The sequence below is a fragment of the Schistocerca americana genome, chromosome 2, assembly GCF_021461395.2.
Source record: "Schistocerca americana isolate TAMUIC-IGC-003095 chromosome 2, iqSchAmer2.1, whole genome shotgun sequence".
Classification (NCBI taxonomy): domain Eukaryota; kingdom Metazoa; phylum Arthropoda; class Insecta; order Orthoptera; family Acrididae; genus Schistocerca; species Schistocerca americana.
Genome location: NC_060120.1, coordinates 839,996,822 through 840,024,786, shown reverse-complemented (window position 1 = coordinate 840,024,786; position 27,965 = coordinate 839,996,822). Strand labels below are relative to the sequence as shown.

General features: G+C 42.4%; 1 protein-coding gene across 1 annotated transcript; it reads left to right on the top strand.

The window, feature by feature from the left end:
* Positions 1–31: 31 nt before the first annotated feature.
* LOC124594473 (C-type mannose receptor 2-like) lies at positions 32–27,965 on the top strand. Its single transcript, XM_047132849.1, has 5 exons — positions 32–59; positions 1,705–1,985; positions 12,039–12,268; positions 21,747–21,961; positions 27,784–27,965. The coding sequence occupies exons 1-5, from the start codon at positions 32–34 to the stop codon at positions 27,963–27,965; spliced, it is 936 nt and encodes a 311-aa protein (XP_046988805.1).

Here is a 27,965-nt window from a genome sequence, read left to right as displayed (position 1 = left end):
TACATCAGAGGTTGTACGCAACTGTCTAGACATGAGGAATCGAAAACAACTTTTCCCAGGTTGAAAAAATGTCATGCACTTTTCTTTAAACAGACTTCACAGAGAATTTCAACACGCGAGATGACCTAATGAATAAAACAGCGGTCTCACATCCAGGAGGAGGGCAACTCAACTTTCCACCTGGCCAACCTCTTTTAGATTCTGTGTTATTCGATTAAGGAAATGACACGGCCACTTTCCTGTCCTACCCTTTCTCCATATGAGCTGCTGCTCCAGCTACAAGTAGTCCTTGACGGGACATCAATCCCTGATTTTCTTCGCTTAATATTCATAACATTCCCACCAGACATTCCAACGTAAGTTTTGTCTTTTTTTTTTCTAAATTGATTAAGGCAAATGCCACGATTTTTCCTTTGCAACGGACATACATTGCATAAGCAATAAGAACATCTGCTCCGAATCTAATGACCAACATGTCGACGGAACGCTAAAACCTAATGTCCCTCGTTTCTGTTTTCAGGTAGTTTCCATAATAATCACAAACACAGTATAAATACAATATTAGGTGAGAATGCTTCATCCACGAACTTTTTGTACCCAGAATGGCAAAAAAACGAACATTCTAAAAAAGCGATATAACAGTTGCAAATACTGCTGAATGATGTAGAAAAACGAACAGTTACTTGTGTACGTACTTCCCTTGTTTAACATCCTACATACAATACCTAAGTGTTAATAAATGTCTCCTACAGTATGCCTATCAGGATAAATCAGAAATCATATGTCAGTCATACACGCTGTGACACACTGAAAACGTCGTGGAAACGCCTTAGAGCGGTTGTAGATGATTCAGTCCGGAACCCCGCTGCTGCTACGGTCGCAGGTTCGAATCCTGCCTCGGGCATGGATGTGTGTGATGTCCTTAGGTTAGTTAGGTTTAAGTAGTTCTAAGTCTAGGGGACTGGTGATCTCAGATGTTAAGGCCCATAGTGCTTAGAGCCATTTGAACCATTTTTGAAACTGCCTTTCGAAATAGGTAAGCCATCTGTATAAATATATTCATATCAACATGAAAGTTGTGATGGATTTTCTATAACGTAATACGAATATGTATACGTCTCTATATCAATGTCTTAGTGTTGTCACAGCTCTATAGAAGAGTGTTGTTACACCTGCAACCGTTTGCAATTCGCAGCTGAAAGCTGGAAACAGTGCTACCTGGCGTCAGTAATTTTTCCCACTGAATCTGCAATAACACTTGCAGTATCTCCAAATACGCTCGCAAAAAATGGTTCAAATGGCTCTGAGCACTATGGGACTTAACATCTGAGGTCATCAGTCCCCTAGAACTACTTAAACTTAACTAACCTAAGGACATCACACACATCCATGCCCGGGGCAGGATTCGAACGTGCGACCGTTGCAGTGGCGCGGTTCCGGACTGAAGCGCCTACAACCGCTCGGCCACTGCGGCCGGCTGTTCTGCTATCCTCATCGCCACTTGACGCACAAAGGGTAACGAAAGAGCGAGCAAGCGAGCTAGCTGCACCAGGGTATTTCCTGCTGGAAATCACGTGAACCAGACACTTAGAACTGTCGCCGAAGTAAACTTCTTTCATGTAGCAGATGTAGTGTTGTGCATTTGGACTCTGTGTATAAAGAGTGACGTACGAGAGTAGCTGGCGTGGTCTGTGTGTGGTGCAGAGGAGACGGCGTTCATCCCCCGCGGCTACGAGCTGCTGGCCGGCGTGGGCGTGTACAAGGTGCACCGCGCGGCCGCCGACCAGGGGGCGGCGGCCTCCCGCTGCTGGCTGGAGGGCGGCCAGCTGACGGTGCCCGCGGACGCGCTGGCGGGGCTGCTGAAGCGCGCGCACGTCGCCGCCGCTCTCACCGCCATCACGGACCGCGACAACGAGGGCCACTTCATGTCCAACCTAGGTAACTCGCACCGGCGCTTCATGAACTACATACCGGGTGATCAAAAAGTCAGTATAAATTTGAAAACTGAATAAATCACGGAATAATGTAGATAGAGAGGTACAAATTGACACACATGCTTGGAATGACATGGGGTTTTATTAGAACAAAAAAAAAAAAAACAACAAAGTTCACATAATTCGAAATAGTATTTTGCAGCCGTGACTTATTAAACTGATAGTTCGGTAATTTTCACATCTTTCAACACCTGCTTTCTTTGGGATTGGAATTATTATATTCTTTTTGAAGTCTGAGGGTATTTCGCCTGTCTCATACATCTTGCTCACCAGATGGTAGAGTTTTGTCAGGACTGGCTCTCTCAAGGCTGTCAGCAGCTCTAATGGAATGCTGTCTACTCCCGGGGCCTTCTTTCGGCTTAGGTCTTTCAGTGCTCTGTCAAACTCTTCACGCAATATCATATCTCCCATTTCATCTTCATCTACATCCTCTTCCATTTCCATAATATTGTCATCAAGTACATTGCTCTAGTATAGACCCTCTATATAGTCCTTCCAACTTTCTGCTTTCACTTCTTTGCTTAGAACTTGGTTTCCATCTGAGCTCTTGATATTCATACAAATGGTTCTCTTTTCCAAAAGGTCTCTTTAATTTTCCTGTAGGCAGTATCTATCTTACCCCTCGTGAGATAGCTGGCCGAAGTGGCCGTGCGGTTAAAGGCGCTGCAGTCTGGAAACGCAAGACCGCTACGGTCGCGGGTTCGAATCCTGCCTCGGGCATGGATGTTTGTGATGTCCTTAGGTTAGTTAGGTTTAACTAGTTCTAAGTTCTAGGGGACTAATGACCTCAGCAGTTGAGTCCCATAGTGCTCTGAGCCATTTGAACCATTTTGAACCTCGTGAGATAAGCCTCTACATCCTTACCTTTGTCCTCTAGCCATCCCTGCTTAGCCAAGCTTCCATAACCCACATGTAAGCCCACTGGGTCATAACGCGACTGCCTTTAATGGTGAATTTTGCAGCACCTAGTCCACATCTAAAATACCGTACAACTCCGCAATTTTATAAACAAATTTACCAAACCAGATCACATCTACTGTGTCATGAAATTGAGGCTTCAATTCGAACGCGAGAGGTGTTTATGTCGAACTGGAGCCTCATGGTGTACAAAGAAACACACGCCGTGCACCAGAATACGGGCTCCTAAGTCCGTAGGAATTAAATACAAATTGGACGGTAAATTAAATAAAATTTAGCCCAAGCATTCCACAAAGCACACAACAGACTCATACACAATAGGCTAAACTAACTAAAGCTGTAAAACATGTGGTGACACCGATCGTCCACGCCAAGTTACATTTGCACAAAAGTTCTCATCTAATAAACTGAATATTACTGAAATTAACACCGTTCCCTTATTGAATTAGTTGGTGCGGCAAGATTATCGATGCCACGCACCAGAGTGACTACCGAGAATTCAAACAAAGCTCTCACACATTTCAACTCCGCAAACAGAGATGCTACTCAGAGCATCCGTACTCACCAGCGTCCTAGGGAAGAGAAACCTAATAGTCTATCCGGACTAGGGTCCACACACGGTGGCCGGAAGGGCCCAGAGAGCGTAAGCGGTTTCTACCTGTACCAACTTCACAATTGGTGCTGATCAGTGGCCACTAATGCCTCTCTGACCCAACTTATCAGTATTCGAAACTCTACATAATGGTTTGTTACACTGATCTTAACATTCATAGAACCATGTAGCGGCTCAAATAAAGCCATTACACAGTCCATTTTAGGTATCTTATTGTCCACACACTATTACCTCCCAGACAATGCTTTGTCACAGGCTGCAATTACGTGCTGATGCAAACAACCATCACTACTAATTGTTCCTCCATTGGACACAATTCATAATGCTATAAAATGTGCTCATATTCTGACGTATTTCGTATTATTTTTCATATGCTATAACACAAAAACAGGAAAAAGATGCACCACGAAGGAATTATCCAAATGGGACAGAAATCAGTATATATGTTGTACATGTACACGTAAACAAATCACTACACTTTCAAAACAATGGATGATTTACTGAACAGTAGGAGCTTCACAAATTGAGCAATAAATAACCCGTTGGTTCACTTATAGCCCTTATGCAAGCAGTTATTCAGCTTCGCATTAATTAATGGGCTTGTTCGACGACTTTCTCAGGAATATAGTTCCAAATCCTGTCCAATTGACGATTTACATCTTCATAATCACGATATACCCATAACGCTCGGAACGTTGTCAATTGGGGAGAGATCCAGCGACCTTGACCTCCAAAACAGGGCTTGGCAAGCAGGAAGACAGGCATTATACTGCTGAAATGTAAGCCCAGGGTGGGTTAATGAAGGCTAACTAAACGGGGCTTAGAGTACCATCGATGTACCGCTGCACTGTGTGTGTGTCTGTGGGAAGAGGGGGGGGGGGGGGGGCTACAGATACAGCCAAAGGGGTCCTGCTATGAAATGAAATGTTACCCTACACCAGAGCTCCTGGTGGTCAGGCCGTATTTCGGGCGCCAGTTTTGTATCCCACCACTTTCCGGGGTCTGCAGACACCTCTTCGGCCTGGAATCTCATTCATTGGAGCATAATAGTCGTCAGCAATGAATGTCGCTTCGAACTGAGCCCCAATGACCAGTGAAGACGCCCCAGACATTGGTAGAATACCAGTCTGACTGTCGCTCACTGTACGGCTTGAAACCAGAACTGATGGTCTTTGGTCCAATTCATTTCGCAGCAGGAGTCCTTTGATTGTCGTTCACGGCACCCTTACAGCACAGCGGTACATCGACAATATATACGCTCCGTTTTGTTGTTCTTCATGTAAAGCCATCCAGGTTTTACTTTTGATCAAGGTAACGTCTACCTGCACGCGGCTTCAGTTTCTGTTACTTGTCTACATGCTTTCTAAACCCCATAAAGACTGCCGGATCTCTCCCCAACTCGAAACGTTTGGAGCGTTATGGGCAGGGCCTTCCAACCAGCTTGGGATTTTGACTATCTAATGCGCCAGTTGGACAGAATTTGGAACGGCATCCTTCAGGAGTACATCCAAATCCTGTCAGTCAATGCCAAGCCGAATAACTGCTTGCATAAAAGCTAGAGGAGGACCAACATGTTATTGTCTTAACCAATTATTGAAGCTCGTTCTCTTGAACAAATCAAACTTTTCTGAAATCCTAATCATTCGTCTGTGCCTATTCATCACGTCTACTGATTTCTGGTCCATTCTGATAAGTCCTTCACAGTGCATCTTTTTTGTCTTTGAGATTATTTCAGGGCTAGTTAATTAATACAGTTAACAAATGCTGGGAGATTTAGTTCAGGTACTCTTGTATGATATCTTCTCAGATCGATGACAGTCTCTTGCTGCACCTGAGTTCGTGTAACCCGTTGTTGAACTACAGACGTGATCACCCAAAATAAGCACGAGCCAGCCAATCCAAGATTCACCATTTCCTCTGTACTTCACTGTTGGCACTACACATGATGGCCAGTAACGATCTTCAGGCATCTGACAATCTCAAACCCTTCCATCGGGTTGCCACAAAATGTAACACGGGTCATCAGTTCAAATCTATTGTTACCAGTTCGCTGGTGTCGCTTTTTAGACCATGTAAAGCGTCGCTTACCGCTGACAACAGAGATGTGTGTCTTATGAAGAGCTACTCGATCGTTGTAGCCCGTTCTCGTAGCTGACCTGCTGTTACAACCGTGTAACTCATGACTGGTTTCTTTGATTTCACACTGTTTTTTAAAACCGTCTTCTGCAATATTCAACGATCCCTCTCCAGTCGTGCATGAGGTCAGCCTGCTCTTGGTTTGGCTGCAGTTATTCTTTCGCGCTCCCACTTCACAGTCAAATCACTAATAGTCGATTTGGGCAGCTTTAGAAGAACTGAATTGTTCCTGGTGAACAAGTTAGTCAGGTGACATTCAGTGACTAGTCCACGATCGAAGTCACTGAGCTCTCCTGAACAACCCATTCAGTAGGGATCTGGTTTAGACCTGCGGGCCGGCACACAATTTTAACTTGCCACGTACAGTCATCGCGACATCCATCTAGCGAATCGTGCTGCGAACTACAAACCAGGAGTTCCGCTCAATGGACAAACGTTGAGGTACAATCCTTTCCCAAAATATCTCTGAATCACTCTAGATAGAACCCTGGACTACATAGAGCACATCACCAAGCTTTCTCATGAAGTTGCTGCAAGGAACAACATACTACATAAGCTCAGTGGTACCACCTGGGGAACCTCTACTGACTGTCTGCATTTAACTGGCTTCGGTCTTGTGTACTCTGCTGCCGAAAATTGTGCACCTGTCTAGTTGGAAAGTGTACATGTGAAGAAGGTAGCCAGAAAACTGAACGACACAATGCGCTAAATTACTGGTTCCATCAAATAAACCTCATGCCACTGGTTACCTGTGTTGAGTCACATCCCTCCACCTCACTTATGGAGGAAACAAGCTCTACTGAGGGAAGCCAAGAAAATCTCTGCATCACCCTCTCTACCACTGCACCAGGAATTCTGTCATCCACCACAGCAACGATTGCGATCAAGAAGACTAGCAAGTGTTACAGCAGGATCTAAATGAAAACTGGAAGCATGAATGGTCAACAAAAACATTGGGAACAAGAGCCCATCACCTTGACCCCACAAAGAAGTCAAAAGGTTTTGACCTACCGAGGAACCTCTGGTGCCGCCTCCACATGTTAAGGACTGGAGGTAGTTGTTGTAGCTACTCCAGGTACATATGGGGCTGCATCAGTTCACCAATGTGTGAATGTAATCAAGAAGAAGAGACAATTGAACATCTAGTCCAACGCTGTCCACTTCATTCATACCCTGGAATTCCCGACGACTTGTTCACTCTTACACCTAGCTTAATTAATTGGTTGAAAAACACGGACTTTAAGGTTTGATCTTGTCTTATATCATATTTATATTGTATAAAATCACTTGCCTTATATCAACTGTATATTGTATAAAATCACCATACGATTAAACAAATAAATCGCGACAGATACTCAGCTTAGGGCAAAAGAATTAATCCTCTTCATTTTATTCTCGTCCTATTTAGTCGATGAATAGTATACAGGAAGAAAACTATTGACACATTTACTCTAATTTTAGCGACGTGGACATTAACTAAGAAAAAATGTGGATGTTTAATTTTAGCAACACGGATATTAACCAAGATAAATGTAGAAATGAAACGTTGTGTCACGCGTCTGCGATCAGTAAGGAGAATTTCGGTAGTTCTGCGCAGTGGGCAATCGTAAGCATTCAGTAGTTGAAGCACACGACAAAGGTAACGGCTTCCGATTACCGCTAGCCTCTTCTAAATACAATTTGAACAATGGAATGCGTGAGTGTGAGACAAATAAAACAGGCCAGTTTTTTTGTTGTTTTCAGAATATGGAAAATAAAAAATGTGAGCTTACAGTTGTTACTGGTTTGTTTTTAGCTGAATGGATTATTAAAACCTGTGGCATTACACGGATTTAGTTTCTAAATATACCAGTTCAACAAACAGAATATAATCTTGTTGGTATCTAATGACAGAATGGTGTATTTGTGTGCTGAAAGACAAGATCTGCAACCCTGCGAAACTAAAGCTAAAATGAAGATGAAAGTTAGCAGTAAACATAAACAACAGACTGAGTTGAAAAATAAGAATGGGAAAACTGTATGTGGAGTCATTAACGAGCAAAGAAAATCATAATTAAGGAGGAAACACCAGAGTTGTCAGAGATAGTGGACGTTTCCCGCATTTCTGAAGATGATTACGATGACCAGTTATTGGCATACTGAAATCACTATACACACGTAGGAAAGACCCTAATGGGTTATGTTGTATTTGTGGGGAAGTAGGTACAGGCAAATAACTTGGCACAGGTGTGTTCGGTGCTCCATTTGGATCATGCTGTATGTAATTGAGAAGACGCCCCAATGCTTTTTTAATGGATGCTTATGCAAGAAATGAACATTATAGAAATTGTTGAGATGTGAAAATGAAAGTAATTACAGGCTTTCCTTCTCAAACGTCCAATTCTCCAGTCATACCATTCGGTGTGATTGTGGAATCGCTCGTTTATAATATTTGCAGTTCAACATCTTTGTATTCTTTATTTACATTTATTGATTTATTACCGTAAAAGCAGAGAAAATGGAGCAATCTCATATACGGTTGGTTTTAGGATACTTATTGTGAACGTGTCAAAATAATACATTTTGTTTGAGTGAACACTATTCCTACAGTGTCCCTTATGTTTTTACACCACAATTTCGATGTTAACGCCCTCACTTAAAGACTGTCAACAGTTTGCGTGATGCTATAGTGCTTGCTAAAAATGTAATTTTCTGGTTTTGGATACTAACATTCGTCTTTGTCGGCGGCAAAATGACAAAATGAACGCAAGCCTTAACCACTTAGACTGTCACATCCCCAGGACCGATACAAAGATTCAGTGTAACTCAAAATTTGTATCCGGCTTTTCCAGCAAACAACCGGAGAGCCATTAATTTCATTTGGTTCATTTCAGTAATTTAAATGCATTGTATGACTCATCTTCGATCTGTTAACTTTCATTTGATACCTAGAAGAAGCGGCTTTTGGATCATTTATGTCTATTTGCAAGCAATACGTTACACTTGTTTATGTTGAAAGTCAACTGCTGTTCCCTGCACCAAGCGTCAAGCTTCTACACTTCACTACAATTTTGTAACGTTGCGACTTCTCCGTAAACAAACGTTTCGTCCTGGAAAAGCATCACGGTACTACCGATGTTATTCACTTGGCCGTTTACAGATGTCGCGAAAAATAATAAATTGAACGTCTTTTGTGCCATTTCCCGAGAAAAAAATGCACGGTCCCTCCTTTTTCGGAGGAAAAATGAGTGAACTTAAAATGCCGCAGAATTATCTTTTTCCACGACTTGGAGGACTCCGATGACTTTATTTTCCCACAGGATGGACATCCATCACAGTGACGCAACAACGTACATAGGTTTGTCAGTGACACCCTGCCCCAACGCTGGATAGTGCGCAATGGACCACGAGACACTGCCCTGAATTCTTGGTTTCCAAGATCGCCAGACATGACCCCATGGCAATTTTTTCTTGCGGAGATATTGGAAGGAAAGTGTGTTCATTTCCCGTTTACCTCGTGACATAGAAGAAGAACAGTCACCGTAACTTCTGTAAAAGCAGATACATTGTGTAAAGTTTATGACGAATTTAGCTATCGTCTAGATGTTGTTCGTGCTGCTCATGGTGGGCACAGAGCGCATTGTAATAGCATAGCTAAAGCTTTAATACTTTGTGAATATTTTTGGGTTCGGCCCATGTTCTCAGTATGTTTTTAGCAATAAATGCGGTGTTTTGAAATCAGATCATTTTGTTTGGAAACTCACTGTTTTACTTGGAGTATTGCTGCAGTTGTGTGATCTGCTACTTTACCCTACACATATCTGTATGTGGTGATACTGAACCAGTTCATCTGTGTCTGTAGGCCTATGTTCATCTGTTTACATTACCAGTATTTGAATTTCTAATCACCGTCGTTCTCATTACAGAAATTTATTTGCCCAGAGCACATAAAAACACGCAGTGACTACTAATTGCAGTAAAATAAAATCGCCGTGCAGGGTCAATCCATTTCGTCGATTGTTCACATTAATCAGACGGACATTATAGAGACGATATTCCGTAGTACCGTCTCTCGTCGTACAATAAGAGGAAAGCTGCGCGAACAGTGCACGGTAGTCACAAATAAAATACATTAGACGTGTATAAAATCCTTTCATGTCATGTCCTTCTCCACATATGACAGTTTCCTATCAGATATCAGCAAGGACACTAGACGAAAAGATTGTATATACGTCTCATGTATTTCATTTGTGAGTTTTTGTGCTTTGTTCGCACAGCAATGTGTGTCCAACTAATGTGAACTGTCGCAGAAATGGATTGGTCTTGTAAAAATTTTGTCTGTGCAGATGATCCGAAAATGGCGATTTAATTTCGCTGAAACTAGTATTCATTGTGTATTGTTATGCGATCTTGGGAAATAAATTTCTTTAAGAAGAAGAGCAACGTTGTTTAGATTCTGAAATCGGCTCCAACAAAGCTGAAAATGTCATGTACTCATTATAATTTTATTTTCTGTTGTCCCACGTATCGTGTTGCGGCATAGGAAAGTGTCTGATCGTAATCTTATATATGGTAGTTGCTACTTTTAAGTCTTGTATAGCGCTGTTGATATTTCATTACTGCTGCGGTTAAGCGTGGTCCATTTATCTGGGCCTCTTAAAGCTTGCCCTATGTCTTCGATTTCTGTCATGTGTATGTGCTGTGTGTGTGTGTGTGTGTGTGTGTGTGTGTGTGTGTGTGTGTGTGTGAACCGTGAATTTACTTTCAAAACTTTTTCTTAAGAATTTGCTTTATTTACCAGCGATTCATCAAGAACATTAACACATTTAATCACACTATGTGAGCGTGGAAGTAGTTACCAGTGGGTAACTGATGGAAACAAATTAAATTTCTTTCAACAAATGGAGATTTTATTCTTAAAAAGCCCTTAAAAAAGATTTAAAATTATAATCAGAAAGCACTCTCTAAATATCAAGTTACAATTTATTCAGAGGCAGAAAGAACAAATTTTGACAGTATGAGCTTTCGGGCTGAGAACCTTGCCGCTCCCTCTTGACATGGCCGTAGTCACGACCGCTCACAACAACCTCTGAAAGACTACACTGGTGCTAATCTGCAACACACCAGATTACTTTAAACAAAAAACTTTAACAACTCACACAAGCACATAAACTATGAACCCCGTAGGAGGGATGGAAATGGTACAAAACACTAACTCTAAAAAAATTAAGTTGCCACCGAAGGTGCAACTTGATTTTTTAAAAAAACTCTTACGGTGGAAGGGTGGCAACTTTATGTACTAAAATGACCGTTTAAATAAAAAAAAACATTAAATACAGTCTTACATAAAATATAGAAACATGCTCTACATTACACATATACCGCCTCTCAAGATGATAGGCAAGATAAAAACAAATTTCAAGAATTCGGCCGTTACACTTCAAGCAATAAATTCGTTAACACGGAATCCGACAAACATGACAGAGGCAGCTCATAACGTACGGCAGACCGACCGACAGGCAGACAGACAGACAGACAGACACTAACTGCCTAACAAATGCGGATGGGAGATAGACGAGCAAGCTGGGGACGAGAGACTGACCAAGAAAACGAGTAGAATTTAACAAGTAAATGAAACAACGTATCACGAATCACTTAACTTCTAATAAACTGCGATGTCTGGCGAAGACCTGGCGCAGCACCCCCAAAACGCTCTCCCGAACCGTCCTCTGCCAGCCGCTTCAACGGACGCAGGAAGGCGCGCCGATCTCCCGTCTCACGGCGTCGCAGCTCGCGCCGGCCAGACCGATGTCGTGGGTTGACTCCTGTTGCTCTCGTGTCGGCCGCGAAGCCACTACCCCTCGCTATACGGCGCGGCCCACTGGACTAATGTGGCGACCTCACATGCGCCGACGCTCAAGACGGACAAGTCATCTTGTGTCCCAGTGCGCGACCGACCAACCGATCGATCCAACCGCCAATGACCATTGCCTGAACAAACTCGAGCAGACAGGCGGCCTAACACATACTAGCACTCCGGAAGACAAATAGACACTGACTCCCCTCACTGACCCGGCTGACCAACTGACCAGACTCGCCCACTAGCGAGCTCATAGTGCACCTTAAATGCACGTGAACAGGCTACCTTTCCCCTTCCCCACCAGAGGGAGACACCATAGCTGCGATTGCCACAGCGGCGCCACCGCCAGAAACGGAGGACGACTGGTTCACACAACGCGCTGCGGCGCGCTCTTCAAAATTTTTTTTCCACGGCTCAGTGTGTGTGTCGCATTGTAGTGTTATGTGTTCGGTGGACCCACGTTCGCCGCATTCGCATCATCGCTTTGGCTAAGGCCGAAGCGGTGCAGGTGTGTAGGCTAAGGACCATGGCCCGTCAGGAAGAACGTGACGTAGCAAGACGTGTGGCCGGCTGTACAGGTGGGTCTCTGGACGCGGCGCTGCGCGGCCGCTGGGTGGCTCGCCAGCCGGACAACGGCGGGCTGTCGGTGCGCCGCGAGGACTGCGTCACGCTGAGCAGCGGCGCGCTCTTCAACGACGTGCCGTGCGACCAGCCGCTGCCCTTCGTCTGCAAGCTGCCGCTCTACCCCGTGCCTCCAGCCGGCTACCAGTGAGTAGTTCGCCACACGAAATCACAGCGAGTGGAAGGACCAGGCTACGTTACTCAAACAAAGAACGACAGTAGCGCTTACAGTGGTACGCCAGTTAACGTCGACTACGGGAAAATAAGGCGTGAAAAGCAGTATTCTTTCTTCCTATTCTACGAGTGCTAGCTTAGCGCCCGCTGCTTCCCTCGCGTAGACTGTCTGGGCCGCAGAGATTTTTTTTGGTGTTCATTTAATTGTGTAATTGTGTAATTTTTATGTCGTTCGCAAATTGCAACACCTTCTAAGCTTTTCATGCTAATTAAGGCAATATAACCATGGTCTTTCCCGAGTGTACTTTTTGCAAAAAAAGCAATTATCGAGCTAGAGTCCAAAGTTTTTGTTAAGCGTACCTTTTTAGTTCTTGTGGAGATATTTCCAAAGCAACTTTCATCTCCTAACAAACATTTCTTTATAATCTAACCGAAAATTGAAATACCAATTTACATAACTTTAGCTTTAAGATTGTTTCAACTTAATGAAATATTTTTTCAAAAGTTTTCATCCTCTATTGCTCTCCCTTAGGGGTTGAATTTCCAGAAACTCTGAAACACGTATTTTTTTTATTTCTCACCGAGAAATCAAATATCAGTTGTCATAGACGTAGCCTTAAAAATCATTTTGTTGTTTTTTTAGTAACTATTTATTTTCAAAAAATCTTTCATGCAGCATTTGGCTCCCATCGTGGTTGAATTTTCAAAACTGCTAAACCAAATATTTTTTATTTTCTGGCTGAGAAACCAGATACCACTTCCAGCTTCAAAATTCCCTTGATAGTGAGATACTTCCAAAAAGCCTTTCACACCCTTAGGAGTGGAATTGCGGATAATCCCTTCTTAAACGATGCCTACAGCATATGATCCACACCCTCTCCTAACTTCAACTTTCTGACCTTTGCTATTTCACTCCCTTAGGGGTTGAATTTGCAAAAACGGTGAAACATGTATTTTTTCGTCTCAAACCGAGAAGCCAAACATCAATTTTCAAATATTTAGTTCTTAAAATGCTTTCGCAATGAAATGTTTTCATAAAACGGTTCACTCCTATTTAGCCGCCGTAAGAGTTGAATTTCTGGAAACAATGACATGAGTAAGTTTTATTTCTAACGGAGAAGCCAAATACAAATTTTCATAGATTTAGCTTCGAATGTGGTTGCACAATAAAATATTTTGATGAAATCTGTCATCTCCCATCCCCTCCCCCCCCCCCCCCCCCCAAGGGGATACCACTAATTACTTTGTGACAATAAAGAGCTAGTTGTGTTTCATAAGAACGATATTTTCTGAATCCGTGTTGGCTATTTGTCAATAAATCATTTTCTTTGAGGTGATTCACTATGTTCGAGCTCAATATTTGTTCCAAAAACCTACTGCAAATCAAGGTTAGTGAAATGGGTCTGTAGTTCAGCGCATTACTTCTAATTCCTTTCTTATGTATTGATGTGACTTGCGCAACTTTCCAGTCCTTAGGTACGGATCTTTCGAAGAGGCAGCGGTTGTATATAACTGCTAACACACTGTGGGAACCAGAGTGGTATACAGTCTGGATCGGGGGTCTTACCTTCATTAAGTGATATCAGCTGCTTTACTACACCGAAGATATCTACTTCCGCGTTACTTATGATCTAGATTTGAATTCTAAAATATTTACTTCTTCTCCTTTGGCGAATGTCGGAACACTGTGTTTAGTAACTCTGCTTTAGTGTCACCGTCATCCGTAACATCACCGTTGCTATCGCTTAGTGTGGGTACTGATTGTGTTTTTCCGCTGGTGTACTTTACATTCGATAAATCTAAATAAAAAACTAAGATTCACTTTTCATAGCTGGGGTTCTACAGCCATGCAAAATTTTGTGAACGACATCGTGGTCGTCCTTCCGCTGTAAGAATATTTATTTTAGAAACACTGTTAAGTAATTTCGACCTAGTGGCCATATCAGGTGAAAATAATCAAGCTTTAGCACGCGTAAAAACATAAAAAGCGTATGACAAGACATAGCACAGAAGCTTCTTATGTATACTGCACTATTTGAATTACATTGTGGACATGTTGCACATGTTCTACTAAACTTTTGCTTGCATCTGTAACATTGGTTGGGGAAAATGATTCCATATTTGTTTTTGTGTAATATAAAATAAAAGCTTGTAGCAGTTCACACATCTGCGTCTTGAATCAAGGAACTCTAATGAGTCTCTGTGGGTTTGGAGTCATGGGCAATGAGATTCCATCTCACGGACTTTTATAATTTCTCGGAATTAAACCATTTTCATTGTAGATACTTTCGGTTTATTAACCATATTAAAAATCTCTAGTGACTTCACAGCGATTGAATATGGAGGTAGTGCAAAGCCCTTCACAAACACGAAAGGTTCTATGGAGCAGACAAATGTGCTCTCTAAAAGAAACAAAGTGAAATACATTAAGTTTTTAGAGCCATCAGTGGAACATATGCTGTCCAAGGAAGACGCTTATAGCCCCCATGCGATCCATACAGTCAGGGAATGCACGGTCCTGCAAACACTTGTGTATGGGACACCAGTGGCTGTCATGCAGTTAGTCTCTTGAGAAGATATCGACTACACGTCAAGAGATGATACCCTGAAGACCTGTGAACTATAGCCCAGCTGTACATCATTTCATTGGTCTTAAGATTAGCACATATCAAATATTTCGGTTATTTATGAGAAAATTTTAATGTCGGATGTTGATTTGGATATTCTCTTTCCACAATCTATAAGCGCAGCTAAAAAAAGTAAAAGGCAACGTAGATGCCTCATAATCTATGGAGACAGCGAAATTATTCAGTCTTAACTAAATATTGACACTTGAAAATTAAAGTTGGATATTTGCTCACTAATGTACGACTCGGTCATATCATACTTACAGGTTAGGCATACGGAAATTTTAAAACAAGAGGCTCTCAACGTTTGAGTGTTCCGAAAAGCAACGTATTGTATTCAACATTTCCTGATCACTTAGTTACACAACCACTACACAAAAAATAGAAACTGTCCTAAAAACGCCTAAATCGAGCCACAGTCTATGACGATATACTGATATACAGAGAGCTACAGCAGAAGGGAAGAATCTGTTGTAAGTTAATACTCAGCACAGTACAATATATTGAACGAATCATACAGACAGATTGAAAGGAGGGAGGATGGACACACACACACATACACACACACACACCACACACACACACACACACACACACACACACACACACACACACACACACACAGAGAGAGAGAGAGAGAGAGAGAGAGAGAGAGAGAGAGAGAGAGACAGACTGATACAAAGACACTAAAGAGTAATAAAGCAGTAGTTCAAATAATGTGACACAGCGAGGAAAATCCAGTCGAACATCGGCTGTACCTATGCGTGTTCTGTCTTCTCCTTCTGACCTTATTGCGTATCTTCACGGCGTCAGTATGTCAGTTATTTGGGTATGGCAATGTTAGTGGTAGAGGATGGCCGGATACCCTTGCTGTCGCCACCCCTTCCACCTCAAGATGGATTTTGTGTATCCCAACTGTCTGCGTCTAGTGTTATCCAATTCAAAAGTATGAGAACGTGTTCTAAGTGTTTGCGAATGGTGTAATTGAGGTAGAATGTGGCTACCAGCGCAATATTCACTTATCTGGATGTGGCAAACGCCTAAAAACCACGTATACACTGGTTGGCACACTAGCTGTCGGCGTTAATTCAGTGGGTGTATTGGATGCGGGGCTGCCTCGTATTTCCAAATCCCCGTAGCGGCGTGCTAACGCGCACGGCTATCCGGACAGATTCCTATTTGTGCTGTATAATCATAAGTGTTGTGCTCTGAAGCCAATGCTTAACGAAATTGTAGTGCTATTAATAACATTAACACGTGGAAAGGTTTTATGCCTCATTCTTCACGAGAAAAACACGTAAATGATGACAAAACAACAAAAATTTTAAGTCGGTAAAAACGAAAGGTTTTCGTACAATAAATTACAGCGGAAAACAGTGGCAAGTAAATAAGGTAAACATTGCAACAGATGTAATGAAATACCTAGATCTAGTAATAAAAGATATATTGTCGGATTTTCAGTAAAATAAGGGCTCACCAATGAAGACACACGTTTTGCTAAGAAAGCTAAGAAAAATAAGTGTTTTGCGAAACAAATGGAAAATAATTTTTTCTGAAATCTTGGTTACTTTTAGAGTATAAAGAACCAAACAACGATTATTTGACTGGATGCACAATTTTATCCCCGGTATTTGCTATCGTACCACCTGCCAACTTAGCTGATGAACTCTATTCTATGCAACACGTATTTGTTCTGTCTTCATATTCGATGACGCTTCAATTCACAGATGGTAAAGAACCCCTTGAAGATCATATGAACGGGGTGTATGGTATCTCGAAAAGAGGTTACAAGACAAATATCAACAAAAATACATCACGGTTAATGGAATATAGTCGAATTAAACTAGAAAGTACTGAGGAATTTAGATTAGGAAATGAGGGATTAAGACTAGTAGATGAGTTTTGCCACTTGGGCAGTAAAATAACTGATGTTAGCCGAAGTAAGGAGTGTATAAAATGCAGACTGGCAGTGGCAAAAAAAGACGATTCTGGAAAACATAAATTCTTTAATACCACACTTAAATTTATGTATCAGAGCATTCTTTTCTGAAGCTATTTGACTGGAGTAAACTCTTTACGGAAGTGAAATGTGGACGGTAAACAATCCAGACAAGAACACAAGATTTTGAAAGGTGGTGTTACAAAAAATGCTGAAGATTAGAATGGTAGATTGTTTAATGAACGAGGAGCTATTGAAGTGAAATGGAGAGAAAATTAATTTGTGATACAATATGATTAAAAAGAGGGATCCATTGTTTAGACACATCTATAGGCATCAATGAATTTTTCATTGGTAATGGAATAACGCACGGAGGACGCAAAAAAGTGTAGAGGAGACCAAGGCTTGAATGTATAAATTCTAATGAATGCAAGTTGTAGGAGTTCTGCAAATCTGAAGGAGCTTGCCCGGAACATACAAATGTAGAGAGTTGTATCAAACCAGTCTTCGGACGGAAGGTAACAACAACAACTGTAAGCACGACAGCAACACTTCTTAGTGATTTAAACCGTTTCTCTAATTAAAGTTTCATTGTATTGTCTTACCGATCTCTTACCTGCATTTATAGGCTATATTTGCAGGTGAAAAACGTTCTAATCTTGCTAGTTTGGAGAATTTAGATCACATGGTACACTGTGAGCATCTGACTACATCAGCCAGCTGTAGACACGAACATTTTCTTTGTAGTGTCTGGTGGTCTTGCTGAAATTGTAGCTCCCATCGCACTTAAGGTGGGGGTGAGAGTTGCATTCGGATTTGCGGTAAGGCAACCTTGGTTCACTGCCACGCCACTTGGAACGTTGCAACCTTAATCATCCTGTTTCATTATTGAGTGATTTAAAGTATTCCATATTCGAGAGATATCCTTCCAAAAGTGATGCTGGGTTCATATCATTGTGTTTCTGATTACGACAAATCGATACCAAACACGATTATCTTCAACGAAATTGTTTTTCTGATGAGGCGTTTTTCCACAAATCAGGTAAAGTTAACAGGGACAAACTGGTGTGCAGAAAGTCCACATGTTGCCTTAGATCACGTTACGGATTCCCCTAAAATGAATGTGTGGTGCGGTTTAATGCGCACAACAGAATCGTTGGTCTTTTCTTTTTGGCGAAAAATCAGTAACGGCTAACATTTATCTGGATGTGTTGGAATAATTTGCGGGGCCTCAATTGAGAGACTTGCAGTCTGAAGTGATTTTCCAACCACCGCATTGGGGATTGTATGGTTAGAAATTTTCTTCAAGAAACATTTCCTTGCAAGTGGATTGGGCGTGATGGTCCCACCAACTGGCTTGCAATATCGGTAGACATAACGCTTTTAGATCTGTTTTTGCGGGGCTACATTAAGGACAAGGTTTATTTTACACAAGTACCTCATCTGGATACTTAAAAAGGATGATGCTGTTTCTGATTTGATGCTACACACTGAGCGTCGTGAAACATATGGCGTGAAGTCGAATATCGATCAGACATTCTTCAAACAACAAACAGTGCGCATGTTGAATTTTATTGACATCATAACGAAAACATGACGATTCATTCTTTCATTTGCCACAAACCACAAATTTTTAAGTTCTGCAGTTTTTGTAAAATAAATATTGACAATTGAAGTAAGTCTTCAGGCATACACCGTATATTGCTCCTATTCTACGTTAACTTTATTTGCATTCGTTTTCCGTGCTTTCTCGAATTTAATGGAGAACTGCATGTTAGCAGCGTTTGACAGAATTCTTATTAAACCTGATCACATGCCCTCACGGACTGAGTATGTAATTCTGCTTTGAATCGTCTTGCTTCTTGCCGCTGATTGCCAAGTATTTGACAGTGGTTCGCGGAGTACAGGCGTAGATGTAGATGAGTAGGCTTTGTAATCTTAGTGACTAGAAGATTCTTTCTTGCAAATGCTAAAAACGCAACGGAAGTTAGACAAATGAGTTCACATGTTATTAACAACTATTACGAACAATAAATTTAGCAGAAATTAATGTACCTTAGTCACCTTCCATAGGGAAAATTTCAGAGTCCACCTTTAAATGTGAGAAAATATGAAAAATAGATGGGAACAAAAATGACGCAGAATACAATCAAAGCATTTGAATCGAGCAGTTCTCACACTGATTTACAAGCAGTAACAAACGGACATGAGTCCACAGAATGCCATGCGATGAAACTTAACGTATTCTACTAAGTATGTAATAGAGAGCACGTTTGTCTCCTCCTTGGTATCTTCCGTGTTTGTGAAGAAGTTTTCACTACCTCCAAATTCAACCAATTTGAGAAAATCTTTAAAATGACACAGAATAATTTTGTCCGAGTTACCTTTAGGAACAGCGAACGACCTTGCCACAGTAGTAACACAGGTTCCCGTCAGATCAGCGAAGTTAAGCTTTGTCGGGCTTGGCTATCACGGATGGGTCACCGTTAGGGTCTGCCGCGTGCTGTTGGCAAGCGGGCTGCACTCAGTCCTTGTGAGACTAATTGAGGAGCTACTTCACTAAAAGTAGCGGCTCCGGTCACGAAGACTGAAAACAGCCGGGAGAGCAGAATGATGACCACATGACCCTCCGATCCGCGTGCAGTGACGCCTAAGGACTGAGGATGACACGGAGGCCGGTCGGTACCGTTGGGACTACAAGGCCTGTTCGAACTCTCATTGAGAGTAATGGAATTCCGAGAGATCATGGCAGTTTGCGAGTTGGAATCTCGATGTCCAAGCCCTCAAATCCACAATGCCTGATTGGACTTCATTGAGTGAAGACGAAGATGTTTGAATTGTTTTTAGCTTGCAAAAATATAAAATTTACATGGAACATAGTTGAAACGTGTCACTCTCAAATGCATAGCTCGTAAGACACACACTTGTGTGAAATATGCACAGACACGTACTCTGAATAGGGCCTAATCAATATTTTTGAATAAAAAAATCAGCAAGCATTTTTGTTATCCTGTTGGATCGCAGTCGGCGAGTGCTTCCAGACGTGAAAGCGAGCCCAGCTGCACGACAAGCAAGTGATAAGGAACTAATTCCGGTCACACAACAGCCAGCCGGTGTGGCCGAGCGGTTCTAGGCGCTACAGTCTGCAACTGCGCGACCGCTACGGTCGCAGGTTCGAATCCTGCCTCGGGCGTGGATGTGTGTGATGTCCTTAGGTTAGTTAGGTTTAAGTAGTTCTAAGTTCTAGGGGACTGATGACCTTAGAAGTCAAGTCCCATAGTGTTCAGAGCCATTTGAACCATTTCGTTCACACAACATGAAGTTTCCTCTTTATTACTACGAAGCTTGCATGCACGGGACTGTACACTGAGGGCAGAAAAGTCATGGGATGTCTCTTCATATCGTGCCACACCTCCTTTTTCCAGACGAAGTGGAGCATCTCAACGTGGCATCGACTCAACAAGTAGTTGGAAGTCTCCTGCAGAAATACTGACCGGTGCTCCCTGTATAACCATTAATAATAATTGCAGAAGAGTTGCCTGTTCAGGATTTTATGCACAAACTGACCTGCTGATAAATGTGCGATTGGATTCAAGTCGGACGATCTGGGTGGCCAGATCTTTCTCTCGAAATGTCCAGAATGTTCTCAAAACCAGTGACGAACGATTGTGGCCTGGTGACGTGACGCACTGTCACCCATCAAAATTCCATCGTTGTGTGGGCACTTTCAGTTCATGAACTGCTGCAAATGGTCTCCAAATGGGCAAACATAGACATTTTCAGTCAACGATCGGTTCAGTTTGACCAGAGCATCCAGTCCATTCCATGCAAACACAGCTCACACCATTATGGAGCCACTAGCAGCTTGCACAGTTCCTTGTTGACAACTTGAGTCCATGGCTTAGTGAGGTCTGCGCCATAGTCGAAACCTACCATCACCTCTTAACAACTGAAATCAGGACTCATCTGATGAGTCCACTGTTTTCCTGCTGCCTAGGTACCAACCGATATGATTACGAGCCCAGGAGACTCGCTGCAGGCGATGTCGTGCTGTTAGGAAAAGATACTTGCTTGAGTCGTCTGCTGCCATACACTGCTAACGCCAGACTTCGCCACACTATATTGACGGATACGTTAGTCGTACGTTCCACATTGATTTCTGAGGTTATTTCATGCAGTGTTGTTTGTCTTTAAGCCGACCGTTGTGACCGAGCGGTTCTAGGCGCTTCAGTCCGGAGCCGCACTGCCGCTACGGTCGCAGGATCAAATCCTGCCTCAGGCATGGATGTGTGTGTTGTCCTTAGGTTAGTTAGGTTTAAGTAGTTCTACGTTCTAGGGTACTAATGACATCAGGTGTTAAGTCCCATAGTGCTTAGAGCCATTTGAACCATTCCTGCTTGTCTTTAGCATTGACAAATCTTCAAAAGAGCCGTCGGCCAGCGCGTTCTCCATGGTGAGAGGTAATGCCTGAAATTTGGTATTCTTGGCAAACTCTTCATACTGTTGATCTCGAAATATTGAATTCGCTAACGATTTCCAAAATGGAGTGTCCCATGCGTCTAGCCCCCACTATCATTCTACTTTCAAAGTCCGTTAGTTCCCGTCGTGCGGCCATAATCACGCCGGCAACTTTTTCACACAAATCACCTGAATACAAATGAGAGCTCCGCCAGTGCACAGCCCTTTTATACTTTGTGCACGCGATACTACCACCATATGTACATTTACATATCACTATCCCATGTCTTATGTCACCACAGTGCACAAAAGAATGAATGTCAGATAACAGGCCAATTTGGTCCTACGCAAGAAGTAGTGGCTGATGTTCCTAAAAAGCGGAGCGCCAAGTACAGTTTATAAGCATATATATGTTCATCTCTTGCAGGTACATACCAGGCCTGGGCTTCTACAAGCGATACACAAAACCAGAGAAATATGAGGAGGCGAAGCGTATCTGCGAAGGGGACAGCGGGCACCTCGCAGTACCGGATACGTTTGAGGAGGCCGAGGAGCTGCTCAAGCTGGCGGCTGGTGACGGCCGCTCCTCCTACGTCGGCATCAGTGACATCGAGAGAGAAGGAAGCTTCGTCACCGTCATGGGTGCGAGTCGCCAAATATTGAACATCCCATACTTTACTTCTTGTCGTGTCAACAAAATCGAAATCGTTTTTAGTGGAACACAGAGATGTAGGGACTGAGATATAGGGAAGTGCAGTACACACGTAAAGGAAATTGCGTATAAATCGCTAATGGAACGACTTCAAGAGTGTTATTGCTCCGTTTGTAGTCCTTAGCAATTAGACATGACAACAGATATCAAATGAATCGAGACACCTTTCTACGATCGTGATAGTTAGCTACAAGGGAAATGTAATTCCATCAGAATTAGTTAGGTGTTCCATACATCATTTGCACTATTGTTGTATCGATATTATGTGGAACGAGTCGTTTATAGGATATGTATCCACGATTAGTATTAACACTAAATAAAATATCTTTTATCTGATGGAATTACATTTTTATCGAGACATATGAGTCTCAACATTACCTACAACAACCACAGAAGCTGAGGTAATGAATTAAAATTTCTGTTACAGCTGGAACTTGAGCCCAGGTCACCTATTTACTAGCTGTATGTGCTAACCACTACACCACTGTACCATTAGGGCAAATACAGCTGCACGGAGAGCCTGATGGTTTAAGAAGAAGAAGATAGACTAAAGACATGAACTGAAGTTTGTATTGGTACAGATACAGGACGGAACTAGACTATGGTAGTCTCTGCAGCTGTGGTTGCCCGAATGTTATGGTGGTGTAGTGTTTAGCACATGTGTCTAGTAAGCAGTAGACCTGTGCTCAAGTCTTGTCTGTTGCACAAACTGTGATTCATTGCTTCAGCTTCTATTCTTGTCGAAGACATAATTTTTTAATTCATACTCATAATACTACACTTAAAATCTAGGTACTTTTTTATACAGGCTACCAGTTTAGAAATAGGAATTTCTCCATGGAATACAAAGAGTTGTTCAGGAGAAACGATTTTAGGTCGGATTTAAAACTTGAATTGCTACCTGTCAAGCATTTCATGTTATTGTCCAAATGATCAAAAATTTTTGTTGCTCCATATTGAACTCCATTCTGAAGCACTGACAGCTTTAGTAATGCGTACTGAAGGTCATTGTTCCTAGTGTTGTAGGTATGGATATCACTGTTCTTCTCAAATTATGATGGACCATTTGTGGAGAACTTCATTAGCGAGGGTGCAGTTATAACGCCAAACTTCTTGAAGACATATTTATATGACGACTGTGGGTGAACACCACATATTACACTCACTACTTGCTTTTGTGCAGTCAGTACTTTTTCATAAGTGTTGAATGGCCCCAGAAAATTGTTCATAAGACATTGTTGAATATAACTATGCAAAATATGCCAGAGTTTGATTCATTTGTTTCCAAGAGTAGCAATAATGCAAAGAGCTAAAGAAGCTGAACTTTATTGTTTGAGAAGCTCAGTACATACTTCTTCCAGTTCAAGTTTTGATCAGTATATACACCCAAAAGTTTGGGGCATTCTATCCTATTTACTGATTTCTCTTCATGTGGTACATCGATTGTAGGTATGCTATTTTGTTGTACAGAACTAAGTATAGCGTGTTTTCTCAGAACTTAAGGAGAGTCTGTTTGCAGGGAACCAATACATAATTATTTTCTTTTTTTTTTAGAAACATCGTTAGCAATTTCTTTTGTTGCTTTGTCTCTAATGAGATTTATTTTAATAATACCATTGTCTGCAAATAATTCTATTTCCCCAAGGTAAGTTAATTGAGAGCTCATTCACATATATAAGGTACAGGAGTGGACCCAGAATTGAATCTTGTGGGACTCTCCTTATGATTTCTCCTCAGTCTTTAACATTTTCTTCCCTTCCAACATTCTGTGAATTATTCAGCACTACTTTTTGCGTTCTGTTTCTTAAGCATGATCCAAAGAAGTCGTGCATAAAGCAACAAGTTCCATAAAACTTGAGTTTTTCTAAATGTCTTATGTGATCTACCCAGTCACAGAAAAGTATAGTCCTATGAAAATGTAATACAACTGCTCAGGGAACTTAAATGTGAATCTTTGGACGATGTACTTGTTACTAAATCTTCTCACGTAAATTTAGGGAACTCTTTATTCAATGAAGATTGTGTAAACAGTCTGCTGGCACCATCGTATATCTCCCATAGAGATCATGAGACAAGACAGATTATGCTGCAGGCAGGAGGCAGTTTTTCACTCATTCAGTATACAAGTGGAATAGGTCAAGAATCGCCACTTCATGGTGGCTTGCTTAGTATAGACGTAGATATAAATTTTGTTTGGATTTCTCTCGTTCCTCTGCTTTCTTTTTTTTTTCTTGTCTAGCAGCAGACCCAAAAAAAATTCTCCAGAAGAAATTTTTACCTTGCATGAAGCTATTTGCTGTTATTCAGGAAAACGTGCTTGGGGCATGTAAAATATGAGAGGTACACCGGTAGACTGAAAGTGTATCATGGTGTCAGTGTTCAGTTTGTTACACACAGAACACTAACTAAGTTGTAGAAAAGTGTCAAATACAACTAGCGCGGTCTGTTGGAATAAAATTATAGCATTCATGCGCATGAACAGATTGAAGGAAAGTTACATGAATCAAAATCTTGATGGCTAATCGAATGTTTGAACCCTATTCCTCCATAAAGAGCATCCAGTGTTTAAACGTCGACTCTGGTAGACTGGCAACAGTTCGACTTCGCTCTACCTTGGGTATGGCTGGCTGCTGCAGGCACTCTGATACGTAAACTTATTTGTCGTTTCAGCTATGGTGAAACGTAGAGTCCATTTGATCTGACGCTACATCTAGACTGTTAGCACAATTTATCATTGCCTAAACCCTTAATATGGTGTTTCAGAAGAATCTAATGTGTCGTCGGTTCGATGGCAGCACATTAACCGAACCAACATAACATTTCGATTACACAACAAATTACACAAGTGTAAAGAATGCCGATTCAGATAAATGCCTGGAATCATGAAGTAGAAACCGGTGTGAAGCTGGTGAATCGAAGACTGCATTTTATTGGCAGAACATTTAGAAGCTACAACAAATCTACTAAAGAGACTGTCTAAATTAGCCGTTCCCGTCCTCTTCTGAAATAGTGCTGCGTGATAACACATCGTTGCTAGATAGGAGTGACGGAAGGCATCAAAAAATTTCAAAGAAGGGCAGAGGTTTTTGTATTAATGCGAAATAAGGGAAAGAATTTCACGGGTATAACAATAGAGATGGGATGGAGTTTTCACGAAATTTCGAGCACTGCGTTTCTCCTCTGGAGGCAAAAATATTTTTTTAACTTTCCCTCCCCCCTCCCCTACCGAACATGGAAAGAAGTTACCATCGTAATAAATTAAGACAAATCAGAGCTAACACTGAGAGATGTAGGTGTTCAAAACCATCCTCGTTTATTTATCAGTCTCACTTGCACGTATTTTAATTCACGGCATGTTTAAAACTCTCCTGATCTTCTTCAGACCTATGTAGTTGCGTCAGAAGATGATCCGAGGAGATCGAAACACGTCATGTATTAAAAACGTGGAACTGTGACAGGAATAAATGAGAACTGTTTTGAACATCTCAACTCAACTACATTGATCTGAAGAGGTTCCAGAGAGACCGAAACGTCATGAACTTAAAAATGCGCAAGTGAGACTGGACAACAGTACCAATACAGTTGCTGTTCTGTCGCAGTGATTATGTTGCCTTTACTGGTTTAGTTATTCGTTTTTCTCACACGCTATTCGAGAGTGGAACGATAGAGAATTAGGATGAAAGTGGTTCGATGAACCCTCTTCCAAGCACGTAAGTGTGAATTGTGGACTAGTCATTTAAATGTACACTGCGCAACAAAAGTAATGGGTCACATTTTCGAATCACTGTAATTGCCTCCTTGCCAACGCCTTGCCGCAGTCGCAACACGGGTTGCCGTCAAATCACCGAAGTTAAACGCTGTCGGGCTGTGCTAGCACTTGGATGGGTGACCATGCGGTCTGCGGAGCTCTGTTGGCAAGCGGGGTGCACTCAGCCCTTGTGAGGCAAAATGAGGAGCTACTTGATTGAGTAGTAGCGGCTCCGATCTCGTAAACTGACATACGGCCGGGAGAGCGGTGTGCTGACCACTTGACCCTCCGCATCCAGTGACGCGTGTGGGCTGAGGATGACACGGGGGCCAGTCGGTACCACCGGTACCGTTGGGCCTTCTAAGGCCTGTACAGACGGAGTTTAGTTTTAGTAATTGCCTGCTTTGCAAGAAAAAGTTTGAAGTTTGACTCAGACATGTCTAGAGCCTCCCTCTGTAATGGCGCAAAAGCGTAGTGTCCTGCGATGTCGCCCTTGGGCTCGGCAACGTTTCAGACAACATACCAAAAAAAAAAAATCCTTAACTTAGAGGTTCACGTGAGTTGTAAGGGGGTTAATGATGTTACATTGACGCCGAAGGTCACCACAATTCTGCCTATCACCACTGTGGACGTGTCACACAATGAGAAGGTCGCCACAGTCCGTCTTACTCACATTTCACCCCTTCTTTTAACGCAGCCGGGATGGAGGTCAGCCGGCCACTCTGGCCGAGCGGTTCTAGGCGCTTCAGTCTGGAACCACGCGGCTGCTACGATCGCAGGTTCGAATCCTGCCTTGGGCATGGATGTGTGTGATGTCCTTAAGTTAGTTAGGTTTAGGTAGTTCTAAGTATGGGGGACTGATGACCTCAGATGTTAGGTCCCACAGTGCTTAGAGCCATTTGAACCATTTGATGGAGGTCAGAACCGGGACATCCACAATTCAAATCACACGGTTTTCTTATGTGTGGCCGAAGAAAACGTCTCAGACCCACCGGCGTCAGGGGGTGGCATAAAGAGGCGTCAATGAGACCACACCTCTCCCTGGGCCGTTGATTCCCACAGATTTCTCGGTTGAAAACGACAGCTCGCAGTGCCACCAGCCACACGTAGATGACAGCCTCACACGTTTCAGCCCTTCTCTAACGACATTGTGTGGCTGCATCCCCACTTCACGTGATCCAACCCCTTTTGAATGCAGCGCAACCGCAGGTTTTGCTCTCGTGTACAGGTTGGAAGCACTAGGGACTGTTCATAACCAATAATTCATAAACAGTCTTAATCGCATTTATTATTATTATTATACCGCCAGCCGGTTTCTACCTGACGTAGGGGTCATCTTCTGGACGTTTACACCATTGGTCGATTGCTGGTGGTGTCACTCCTGTCTACACAACGGCAGTTGATAGTTTTCTGTCGTTATGTAGACAGGAGTGACACCACCAACAGTCGACCAATGGTGTAATCGCCCAGAAGATGACTCCTACGTCGGGTTGAAACCGGCTGGCGGTATAATAACAATAATAATAATAATAATAAATGCGATTAAGACTGTTTATGAATTATTGATTAATCATACTAATCACTGCTTCTCTCAACAACCATGTTGTTCAAAAATCTACAGCTCATAACCATTTGACGAAATCTGAATGTGATCCGAAACAGGAAAGGATACTCTTGCTTTTTCAACCATCCCGTTTTCCGCCCTCCTATGGCGTGATGACGCGATAGTGCGGCATAAACATGTGCGTGAATAAAACGGCAAAGGGTTCCTCTAAGACCCCCCAGTTCTGCAACACCCTCGGTGCCACCCAGGCAACCTTGTTAGTCACGTTACAAACGTTGCTTGTAAAATTTGGACAACATTTCAACATGGGGCTGGGGTTTAAGTAACCCCTTCGACATTCCTTGGGTGGCTTTTGCCTAGCTTGTAAGGGAGTCCTTTGAACTGCTGTGTTAACTGTAGTATCTGAGAATGCACTTCTCATTTCAGTTCTCGTTTCACAGGCCAATCGTTGGGTGAGTTGGCGTTTGACAACTGGGCTCCGGACGAGCCGAATGACTTCCTGCACTTCCTGGGAGGCGAGGACTGCGTGGAGCTGAAAGCGTCTGGCCTGCTCAACGACATCAACTGCGGCATCGCGCTGCCGTTCTTCTGCGAGAGACCGTTGCCCTCCAGAGTGAGGTAG

Coding starts and splice junctions, on each gene's coding strand:
- LOC124594473 (XM_047132849.1), top strand. CDS start 32: ATGAGGAATCGAAAACAACTTTTCCCAG. Junction 60..1,704: donor TCGAAAACAACTTTTCCCAG/GTTGAAAAAATG, acceptor TGTGTGGTGCAG/AGGAGACGGCGTTCATCCCC. Junction 12,269..21,746: donor GTGCCTCCAGCCGGCTACCA/GTGAGTAGTTCG, acceptor CATCTCTTGCAG/GTACATACCAGGCCTGGGCT.